The sequence below is a fragment of the Delphinus delphis genome, chromosome 8 (assembly GCF_949987515.2).
Source record: "Delphinus delphis chromosome 8, mDelDel1.2, whole genome shotgun sequence".
Classification (NCBI taxonomy): domain Eukaryota; kingdom Metazoa; phylum Chordata; class Mammalia; order Artiodactyla; family Delphinidae; genus Delphinus; species Delphinus delphis.
The window spans coordinates 104920121-104932261 of NC_082690.1; the positions used below are offsets into that span (position 1 = coordinate 104920121).

The following is a 12141-nucleotide window of genomic DNA, read 5'->3' on the forward strand; positions in this document are numbered from 1 at the left end:
TAATGATAAAAATGCTACATCATTTTATAAAAATTAGAAAAGTACTCCACCATTAAATGGAGGAATAGAACCCATGGAAGAGCTCAGAAATAGAAAATTTTCTAGAGGGCAGAGAACAGTGCACCAATATCTTCTAGAGACCTAAAACAAGGCCAGAAAGATTGAGTGAGCTATTATTACCAAAGTCACCTCCTAAAAGGAAGCAAGCTTTTTATGACCTTGCTATATAAGCAGCAACATTCTTATTCTACTAGGGTGTTATTTATTTACCGGGGTATTTTCCCCCAAGGTATATCCCTCCATTTATCTAGGTCTTTTCTAATATATCTCAATAATGCTTAATAAAAAACCAACTTTATTGAGGTACAATTGATATACAATAAAGTGTACCCATTTTAAGGGTACATTTCAGTGAGTTTTGAAAAATGTATTCATTCAGGTAGTAATCTTTTACATAAACTACATAATTTCTTGTTCACTATGATCTTCACACCTTCAGAGTGAGCTTATTGGTTTAAGTGCCTGCTACATGCTAAGTGCTGTGCTTAGGTGCTAGAGGTACAGTGGAAAACAAGATCATTCTTGTCCTCAAAATGCTTAGAGTCTCATGGGGAAGAAAGACCAGAGAATTGGCATTTATAGAAACTACAGTGTGGTAAGTGCTTCAAAACTGAATAAGTACGGAATGTTGTGTGAGCCAGTAGGAAGGACCCACCTAACCTAAACCGGAGGAGAATTGGGCGAAGTTTTTTGGAGGAAGCGGTACCTAGGCTTGACATGAAAGAAAAAATGAGGCAAAGAGAAGGAAGACCAGAATCCCAGGCAGGAAGAATAATATGTGCAAAAGTAGGTGCAGGGAAAGTAAGGTGGGCAACTTTTTTTTTTTAATAAATTTATTTATTTTATTTATTTATTTTTGGCTGTGTTGGGTCTTTGTTGCTGTGCACAGGCTTTCTCTAATTGCGGCGAGTTGGGGCTGCTCTTCCTTGTGGCGTGCGGGCTTCTCATTGTGGTGGCTTCTCTTGTTGTGGAGCATGGGCTCTAGGCACACGGGCTTCAGTAGTTGCAGCATGCGGTCTCAGTAGTTGTGGCTTGTGGGCTCTAGAGCACAGGATCAGTAGTTGTGGCACATGGGCTTAGTTGCTCCACGGCATGTGGGATCTTCCCGGACCAGGGCTCGAACCCATGTCCCCTGCATTGGCAGGCAGATTCTCAACCACTGCGCCACCAGGGGAGCCCAAGGTGGACAACTTTTAAGTGCCCATTGTAGGTGGTAGCATAAAGTGGGACCCTCTAGTGAAGAGAGAGAGGTGATTTCTGCTGTCATCCCAGCAGTAACTGAGAAGTAGATGAAAAATAGCAGCAGATGTAATGTGCAGATTTGTTTGGTGATGGGGAAATTAGTTCGTGGAAGGCCATGAGCTGTTTTTGCACAGTGTATGAATAGATTATGTCTTAGTTATTGCACTTCTTGCCAGTTTGTATTGGTACGGGACAGGTAGAAACTGTGATTATCTCCACTGGAGACTTGCTGTCATATGGATGAGGCCATTTAGCAAAAGGCCTATCCAGAGCCTAAAGATTAACCTAAGAAAAATGTATGAACGCCTTACCATAATATTCTCTTGATAGTCAGATAATACCCAATAATATCAAATAAAGGGAGGCCAGAGAGTGACTTATTGCTGCAGGTGAGAAATTCTAGCCAGGGAAGTTCATCTATCTCTGAGTGAACACTTGACAAAAAAATACTCATGTGTTCCTAACTTTTCCTCTCCCTATCCAGATATAAGAACTTATAGTGAGTATACTGAGCAACTCACAGTTTTTCTGTATTCTGTTAAAGGCTTTCCAAAGGACAATACCAGGAGATGGGAGAAAACTGGCCACTACATCAAGAGAGCAGAAAGTAGATTTTGTTTGATAGAAAGAAGAATCTGGGGCTCATTCAGTGTTCTTAGGCCCAGTGGATGCTTAGTTAAAACTGTTGGATCCCTGAGTGGAAATTCTTTGAAATGGGGCAGCAAGTTAACCTTCATAGTTGTTCCTCATCTTGCTTATTTAAACTTGCATATCGGGACTTCCCTGGTGGTCCAGCGGTCAAGACACTGTGCTCCCTGTGCAGGGGCCCTGGGTTTGATCCCTGGTCAGGAAACTAGATCCCACGTGCTGCAACTAAAGATCCTGCATGCTGTGACTAAGACCCAGCGCAGCCAAATAAATATTTTTTAAAAAAAAAAAACCTTGTATATCATCGGTGACCCCTTCCAAACACTCTCCCACAGTTTACATCTGAGTGTCCACTGGACATTTGCCTCATATCATTACGCACAGATTGTATACATTTATCTAGATCTATGTTGTAAGGAAATAAATGATCAAATATATACATACATAAGTTATAAAGCTTACCAGGTACATGCTTTTTATAGCCATAAGTTAGATACTTGGAACACCAGTGCTATGCTGAATCTATGGTTATTTGGTTATCACATGGTTATCACACTTTATCTACCTAAGACTGTTTCTTGGAGTTCAGTGGTTGGGTGCAGTCATTTGAAGGTACAGGGCACGTTACAATTCAGTGTGAAGTATTTTTTTTTTTTTTTTTTTTGCGGTACACGGGCCTCTCACTGTTGTGGACGCGCAGGCTCAGCGTCCATGGCTCATGGGCCCAGCCGCTCCGAGGCATGTGGGATCTTCCTGGACTGGGGCACGAACCCGTATCCCCTGCATCGGCAGGCGGACTCTCAACCACTGCGCCACCAGGGAAGCCCAGTGTGAAGTATTTTAATAAGTTCATACTGTTTTCATTTCTCATTTCTTTCAGCACATATTGGATTGGCCAAAAAGTTCGTTCGGGTTTTTCTGTACGATGTTACGGAAAACCTAAACGGACTTTTTGGCCAACCCAATATTTAAAACAGATTCCTGGACTTCCCTTGGTGGTCCAGTGGTTAAGACTCCGTGCTTCTACTACAGAGGGCACGGGTTCGATCCCTGGTCAGGGAAGTTCCCCATGCCGCATGGTGTGGCCAAACAAACGGATTCCTAAACTCTGATGACATTATTTCAAAAATTTTTTAACATGTATTTACATGTAATCCTCACAATATTCCTTTGCGGTAATTATCCTTATTTTACAGATAAGTTCCAGAGGCTCACATATGATCTTCAGAAAACTAGACCTGTAACTTCTGATTCCTAACCCAGTAGATTCTATAGCACATTGCTCATGCAAGCTACAAACCCCTACTGGAATTCTTTTCCCTTCCCCTCCACCTCTCCCCTCCCCTCCCCTCCACCTCTCCCCTCCCCTCCCCTTCACCTCTCCCCTCCCTTCCCCTCCACCTCTCCCCTCCCCTCCACCTCTCCCCTCCCCTCCCCTCCACCTCTCCCCTCCCCTCCCCTCCACCTCTCCCCTCCCCTCCCCTCCACCTCTCCCCTCCCCTCCCCTCCACCTCTCCCCTCCCCTCCCCTCCCCTCCCCTCCCCTCCCCTCCCCTCCCCTCCCTCTCCCCTCCACCTCCCCTCCCCTCCCCTTCCTTTTTCTTTCTTTTTCTTTTAAATTTATTATCTTAACCTTTTCTTAAATGATTTTTTTTTTTTAGATTTATTTATTTATTTTTGGCTGCATCAGGTCTTCGTTGAGGAACGCAGGATCATTCGTTGCAGCATGTGGGCTCTTTGTTGTGGTGCGCGGGCTTCTCTCTAATTGTAGTGTGGGGGGGGGTTTCTCTTTCTAGTTGTGGCACGTGGCCTCCAGAGCACGTGGGCTCTGTTGTTTGCGGCACGTGGGCCCTCTCGTTGAGGCGCAGGAGCTCAGTAGTTGTGGCACACGGGCTTAGTTGCCCCACGGCATGTGGGATCTTAGTTCCCTGACCAGAGATCAAACCCGCGTCCCCTGCATTGTAAGGTGGATTCAAAAAGTACAGCTGACTATACTTCTCTCCTCTTCTTTTTTCTTTTCTTTTCTCTTTTCTTTCTTTCTTAAATGGTATCTTAGCTGCTCTAACAGTACTTATATCTTTTGGTAAGTTTATAGGTACCTTCCAGACAGTGCCTTTTATTGGACCAAAAAAAAAAAATTATAGCTGATTATACCAGTACTGACACAGAAGAGAGGGCTTGGTTGGATACTATGGCATCATTTAATGACTTTGTTTTCATTAGGGCTACTTTTATGATCATGCTGATGGAACCATTAGTCTTTATTTTCACTTAATAATTATTTCTAGAATGTTGGCCTATTGATCCTAAGATTCACCAACATATTATTTGTTTGCTTAAAATTAAATTGTAGTCTTTCAGTGTGTGTTTTGAGAATTTCTATTTTTCTTGACTTTAGAATTCTCTTTAATCCCAACCCTTCCTTTGAAGCCTAAATGTTCCTCCTCCTTTTTAAAGGTGGATTTCATTGACTGGGTAGACAATATGTGGCCAAGGCATTTAAAAGAAAGTCAGACTGAGTCAACAAATGCCATCTTGGAGATGCAGTACCCTAAAGTGCAGAAGTAAGTGGCTTACCCTGCATTTTCCTCGGTGTGCTGTGGGACACCAAAGTGATAGCAAGAAATGGTTCCTCCCTTCGGAACCTTGCTCTGGGTCCCAAGTGATCAAAAAGGTGAATTATTTAAAGAGTAGACTTTAGTTCCAAAGGGAAGAGTGTATGTAAGAGTACCATAGCCCATGATGACATAAAAACAAAAGTATCTTCTGATAATATGATAGCTTGAGATTGCATTCCTCTCACCGACTGGGAGTTTATTAGGTGGAAAATAGAGGGAGTGGAGTACACAAGGGGAGAGTGTGGCATTGTGGTGGGAAAAGTCCTCTTTTTCTTGTCAGTGCACTAATGCTACTGCTTTTTTTGGGTCAGGTACTGTCTGATGAGTGTTCGAGGCTGCTATACTGACTTCCATGTGGACTTTGGTGGTACCTCTGTTTGGTATCACATCCATCAAGGGGGAAAGGTACGGTCATAGTTGTGATGGGGGTTGGAATCTGAAGCTGGTTATATGAGTTTCCTTCAGTTCATGCATGCTTCATATACCCTGGAAACGAGTCTACTAGGGGATTGTCCCCACTCGTATCTGGAGAGAATTGTAGATTAAGTTGACCTCCTTGGCTAGAGTCCAGTAGGAATTACTATTCATCTAGTTCATTCTCATTTTACCAGTATTGGCATCACTACTTAGTAAACCTCAATGGTCCTGTTTCTAGATTCCCAAAACAGAATTCTCCAAATGAAGGCTAGGAACTGGTTTTAGGAGGACAAGATAATTTCTCTACATGAAAGTATAATAAAGTAGTAGAAGGAAACACAAATTATGGGTAGATTCACAATGAAATCAGCAAATTGGGATCCAAACCTCTTTTCCCTATATAGAGGCATTGGTCTGAAATGTAGCCATAGGAAGCCTTTAAGTCCTGTCAGAGGATATAAATAGATTTTGAAAGATTATCCTCATTCATAAAGACCTTTGTTCCAGCTTCTCAGAGTGCTTCTGAATGCTGTGTAAGAATGGAAATGTAGAATTAATATCAGAGGTTTATAGTATTACACTCTTACCGTTACCCTTTTTTCTTGTAAGAAGTGAAAGCATTTGTGAGAGAAAAGTAGAACTGGAATGAAAACAGATGATGCTTTTAAAATGTGAGGGCCAAATCTAGAACAGCTGTACCTCCAAATCCAGAGTCATTTTGTTTATTTTGGATCCATTTAAGTGGCATCTTAAGTTCTGTCCTTTCAGTCTTGGTTACTATCTTGGAATAAAGCAACTCAGGCCTGTGTTTTGAAGGTACTGTACCTAACTAACTGTGCTTCTTAGGACCATTTAGACCAGCCAGCCAGGGACAAATAAGGGACTGCCTAGGTGACAAGCTAAATGCCCTCCTTCTCTCTGAGTCCTGTATAGGTTCCGGGTTCTACAATCAAACCCCAGGGAAGCCCTAATGCTGTTTGATCAAGTGGAGGACAAAAAAGGTTCACTTCCTTGAGGCCTCTAGAATTTCCCAAATGGTCAAGTTCTGTAGGCTGGGAGGATTGCTTGTTTCTCTTCTACCTGTTGGTCTTAAGTTTGTACCTGTTTATCAGTTGAGGGAGACGACTGGGTCATGTCAATGGCTGTTAACAGACTGAAGTTTTTTAACTCACAGGTCTTCTGGCTCATCCCCCCTACAGCCCACAACCTGGAGCTGTACGAGAATTGGCTGCTGTCAGGGAAACAGGGAGACATCTTTCTGGGTGACCGGGTGTCAGATTGCCAGCGCATTGAGCTCAAGCAGGGCTATACCTTCGTCATTCCCTCAGGTAAGCAAGATGCAAAAAAGTGGGTTGTCTACTCTAGCCACTTTCTTTTCTTAAAGAAAAATAAATTGATAGATTACCACCAACACCAAGAATGGTTATGATGCTGGAGTGGGCAGAAAACAATGGCGTGTTCTTTCTTGTCATTACTGAGTAGATGACAAGAATTTATCTTCTTTTTTAAAGTCTATGATTTTCCACTAAGAGTATGTATCATAATTGCCAGTGGCGGCTTTTCAGATCTACATGTTTGAGCCCCACATTAGCCCTAGCTCTTCAGAATCCTAGGGATAAGACCTGTTTTGCAGGTGATAAATAGCCCCCTATTAAGAGCTACCTACTCTGCTAAGGGATAGCTGTGAAGGCTAGAGTACTAAATCAGTAATAGTTTTTATCAGGTAACTAAGTTCCCAAATAAGTACTTAGAGGGAGCATAGATTTTGGAGTCACAGACCTGTATGACTGACTATGAATTTACCTGCTAATACTACTTTGGTCAAATATTTAAATCCTTGTCTCATTTTGTTGTGAGGAGTAAATGACAATACATGTAAATTCTCTTGTACTAAGCCTGGTTAATATTAGGTGCTCCAAAAAATGCAAGCACCATTTATTGAAAGTTTGTTGTAAACACTTTACATGTACTTTCTCATTCAGTGCTTACCAACCACACATATAAAGTATAATTTATCCTGATTTTATAGAGGATATTGGGGCTGCAAGAGATTAAGTAACTTGACCAGCCGTGAAGAGGCAGAATTAGAGTAAAAAGTGTGATCCAGAAGTCTTGTACTAATGCTCTGAGAGAGCCATGTTACAACGTGTGCTTACAGCCACTGCCCTCCATTCCCTTTCTTCTAGGCTGGATTCATGCTGTGTATACTCCTACAGACACATTAGTGTTTGGAGGCAATTTTTTGCATAGCTTCAATATCCCCATGCAGTTAAAAATATACAACATTGAAGATCGGACACGGGTAAGTAACTCTATGTAATAATTGGATTTGAAGAGGTTTCTTATATCTTTCTTTACTCTGCTTACTATGTAACACTCAAACTGTTATACTTTATAAATGTGTATACTGCCTTTCTCAACTGGGGTTGTGTGAGAGAATGAAGCCCTATAGAAAATGATTTGTGTGTCTTGTTTTGTCAGTTTTCCATAGGATGTTACATAGCTGATAAACCATTCTGGATATATAGGGGAAAAGTTACATGCATTGGATACCTTAAGGCAAGAATTGGCAAACTTTTTTTGTAAAGGATCAGATAGTAAATATTTTAGGCTTTGTGGGCCATACAGTATCTGTCACAAGCACTTAACTCTGCCTTGTAGAATGAAATACTTAAATAAGTGAGGATGGCTCAAATAAAATAACATTTTATTTATGGACACTGAAATTTGCTTTCATATAAGTTTCTCATGTCACAAAACCCTCTCTTAGTTAGGTTTTCTTCCCACCCCAACCCCAGCCATTGAGAATGTGATATGTTAACAACTGGTGAATCTTGGAGACGCTGTGGAAGTCTTAGTGGTACTGCTCTTTAAACTTTTTGGTGGATTTGAAAGTTTTCAAAATCAAAAATCAAAAAATAACAATTAATGAAGAATTCACAACTTTTAGAAGGAGTAGTCACTGACCAATTTACTGTGAACATGATCAGTTAACCATTTTGGTGCCTATTTTGAAACATTTATTCTGGTTGGAGCTATTATACGTAAGATATAAGATTGGTATTGTTGGAGTTATAGGGATTGCCCTGTTAGAATTGAGAGGATGCAGTGCTTTTTAAATAAATTTTATAGAATTGAACTTCTGCTTGTTTGTTAAAAGTAATGAAACTACAGAAAACAGTAAATAGTTTAGTAAGTTTTAAGTTATAGTAACAGTAAAAGTAGTTAAAATGTTTCAAAAGAGAAAAATTACATAATTTCATAGTAAAATACTCTTATTTAACTCAAAATCATTCTAAGAGGTAATACCACCTACACTGCTGTAAGATTCAATCTGAAAATGTTTTTAAAAAGCATTTCCTTTTTTGGCTAAAAATAGCTATTATACCCATAGCTTAATTGTTTGCTCAGTTTGAGGGAAGAAAGGGAGAATATATATTCAATGGCATAGGTAAAATGATCACCTTTATCTCTTCATGAAAAATTTCCTTCAGACGGTTAAACTGTTAATAACTGATGTTGATTTATCTAATTTTCCTGGACTTTGTTTATCAGAAAATGTCAAATTTCAGTGTCTAACTGCTATATTATTCCATTTTTCCTAAGAACGGCTTAATTCTTTCATTCCAAATAGGAACCCTTCCGTGTTTCTATAACATTTCATTGGGTCCTCTACATATGTACACACAGAGCCTTTTTTTTTTTTTTTTTTACTTTCTCCACCAAGCTTTCACATTGCCAATATCAACCTGACATATGTTTATTATGTTACAAACTGCTATAAACTTACAGAATTTAACTTAAAAGAGAATGTGTAGAGAATGCTTTAGGGAAGAAATATACAGTGTTGTAAATTTAAGACAATGTTTTGGCTACTTTTGCCATGCCAGTGTAGAAATAGACTATTTGAACTTGATTGTTAGTAATTATTCTATTGATAGCTCTTAAAAGTTCAGTAATTTTATAATGAGTATTAAAATTTTTTCTTCCAAAAACATTCTAACCCAGTCTTAGAAACTGCTGTGCTCTGTGGTGTCTAGCAGCATAGGTAAAATGTAATGGCACAGTTTGGGTGTGTGATGTCTTGGCTATTATTAGTACAGTCTCTTGAGTTCCAAGTGAAAAATCAAAAGTTTAATGCCCATTTTATATTTTATTTATTTATTTATTTTCTGTCAGTATTACTCCGCTCTCAACAGAGTCCCAGAGGTTTTAGAATTCTGGGTTGTCCTGAACTTTTAATAAAGACCTTTCAGAAAAGTGTTAATAAAACTTAAAAGACGAGCAGAGAAGTCCAGTATATTATGTTTAATTTGGGGGGGATCAAGTATCTATTAATTCTTGTGTTCCCTCCTACTGTACCAGAAGTAAATTAATTTGATTTTCAAATAAGGGTGGATAAACCTCTTCTAGTTGTTAAAGATGTAGTGGCAATAAGAGACCGAGATTCGGAGCCTGAAGCCTCTGCGTTTTAAAGCTAATGAAAAGTACCTGCATTGCCTTGCAATGAGGAAAGTGATCTCCTCATTCCACAGTGATGCCCTGTGACATAGTGAAGGGTTTTGAAAAGGGACTCCCATCTGGGTCTCCTTGACTGGGGAAGACTACCTGACATGGAGCTTTGAAAGGAGGTGGGAACATTTTCAGGAGTTACATATTCAAAACAATCCTAAAAGTATTGTTTGCCTTATCCTTTTGAGAGATAGCCCCTCTGAAAGAAGACGGGCAGAATATACAGGCATACCTCAGAGATATGGCAGATTTGGTTCCAGACCACGCGATAAAGCGAATATTGCAGTAAACTGAGTCACATGAATTTTTTTGGTTTTCCAGTGCATATAAAAGTTATGTTTACATTACATGTAGTCTGTTAGTGTACAGTAGCATTATGTCTTAAAAAAAAAAGTAGATACCTTAATTAAAGTATACTTTATTGCTAAAAAAATGCTAACCGTCATTTGACAGTGCAGGGTTGCTACAAACCTTCAATTTGTAAAACTCAGTTAAGCAAAAGCACAATAAAATGAGTTATGCCTGTATTTAGGATAGTCCCCATGGTTGATCTTTCTCACTCGTTGATCCATGCTGATTTGCCATTTCCTTGACTATGGTAGATCTAAAGGGCACTTATTTTTATTATAATTCAGCTGGAATAATTTCATGCTACTTTTGGGGAGAATTGGAAAGAAGACTAAAGATAGCAACTGATTAGGCCACATGGAGTAGTAACCTGATTTGTGGACATACCATTTTGGTAGACTACAATGTATGAGACGGGCAAGCTGAGAGTTAATAGTGGGGCAAGTACTCAGTCTCATGTCCTAGACTAGATATACCTTGAGAATGCATCTCTAATCATACTTTCATATATGTAAGGACATAATAAAAACATATAACTTTATCTCATGTCCTGATTTCTTATTATATTCTGTGTTTCATGGCCTTCTGGTTCAGGGTAAAACCACAGTAAAGGCAAGAGTGGTTGGTATGCCTTTGTATCCTAAGAACCCTAAAACAATTTTATCAATTAAGTATATTGTGTCTTACTAACATTTTACTCTCTGTCTTGAAACTTGTTTTTGATGCTTTCCCACTCAACAAGACAGCTTCTTGATAGTTCTAAATGGTCTTTCCAAGTACCTTTTATCTTTAGTGATTATTTCCCAAGACCAACATTTTCTAAGTTGACAGATCCACTTAAGTTCTTGCTCCACATGACAACTTAGGTTTGCAGGTTACTTACAGAGTGTTTTTCCTGGGCTAATTATTGCAGTGATTGTTTGTTTCTCTCTTTCCTTGAAAATTGTTATCAGCTTGATTTTTTCATCATTTTTTTCCCGTGTAGGTTCCAAATAAGTTCCGCTATCCATTCTACTATGAGATGTGTTGGTACGTGTTGGAGCGCTATGTGTACTGCATAACCAACCGTTCCCACCTAACTAAGGAATTTCAGAAAGAGTCCCTTAGCATGGGTAAGTGTTCCACCTACATGAACTTTCAAGATACTCTGCAGGACTGAGGGTGAGACTGGGACTATTCCGTAGGCTGTTGCTCAGTAGTTTTGTTTTGTTTTTAATTAATTAATTAATTAACTTATTTATGGCTGCGTGGGGTCTTCATTGCTGCATTGCGGGCTTTATCTGGTTGAGGCGAGCAGGGGCTACTCTTCGTTGCGGTGCATGGGCTTCTCATTGCGGTGGCTTCTCTTGTTGCGGAGCATGGGTTCTAGGCACTCAGGCTTCAGTAGTTGTGGCACATGGGCTCAGTAGTTGTGGCTTCCAGGCTCTAGAGCGCAGTCTCAGTAGTTGTGGCACACAGCCTTAGTTGCCCCGCAGCATGTGGGATCTTCCCAGACCAGGGCTCGAACCCGTGTCCCCTGCATTGGCAGGCAGATTCTTAACTACTGCGCCACCAGGGAAGTCTAGTAGTTCTGTTTTTATAGTTTGTCTTTTTTACTTATCTACTTAGAAGTACCAAATCCATTCACTGAAGTTGAACACTGGTTACAGCTGATCCTCCTATCCAGATGTGAATTACTAGGGCTAAATGAAATATTCTGGATCTCATCTTTGTCTGAGTTGTTAGTACTTAGCTCCTCACGAAAGTAATCAGTTGGAAATTCCCTGGTGGTCCAGTGGTTAGGACTCCGCACGTTCACTGCCATGGCCCAGGTTCGGTCCCTGGTGGGAGAACTAAGATCCCGCAAGCCACACAGCGCAGCCAAAAAAAAGAGAAGAGTAATCAGTTGTCTAAAATGTTTTATTCTGTAAAGAATGGTCTTTGGCACAATAAAAACTAGGATCATATCATCATAATTACTCTTACTATATTCCAGGCACCAAACTAAGCAGCTTATATACATTAAGTTATTATTATTAGCTGTGAGGTGTAGGTATTATTATGCATATTTTACAAACGGGGGCATTAAGGTTCAAGGAGATTAAAAAACTTGTTTGTGATCTAAGAGTTAATAAGTGGGAAAGCTACAGCTTAAACCATGTTGGTAAGATTCTAAAATGTATTTTCTTAACCTTTGTGCTTTAATGTTTCCCCAACTTCTATCAAGAGAAATATTTTATTGGATGTCAAGATAGTTTCAGTTATACATTTTTAGGCTATTCCATGCCTTAAAAATAAAGAGGAGCCAACACTGTAGT

The 12141-nt window shown here is 39.8% G+C and overlaps 1 protein-coding gene across 4 annotated transcripts in view; it reads left to right on the plus strand.

Annotated features, from left to right (window-relative positions):
* Positions 1-12141, plus strand: part of KDM2A (lysine demethylase 2A) — a 103595-nt gene that overhangs the window by 69460 nt on the left and 21994 nt on the right. For all 4 annotated transcript variants that reach the window (XM_060019365.2, XM_060019364.2, XM_060019367.2 and 1 more), the window contains exons 7-11: positions 4407-4513; positions 4879-4972; positions 6159-6312; positions 7171-7286; positions 10830-10956. In XM_060019365.2, the coding sequence (XP_059875348.1) occupies positions 4407-4513; positions 4879-4972; positions 6159-6312; positions 7171-7286; positions 10830-10956 (598 nt within the window). The remainder of the gene's footprint in view (positions 1-4406; positions 4514-4878; positions 4973-6158; positions 6313-7170; positions 7287-10829; positions 10957-12141) is intronic.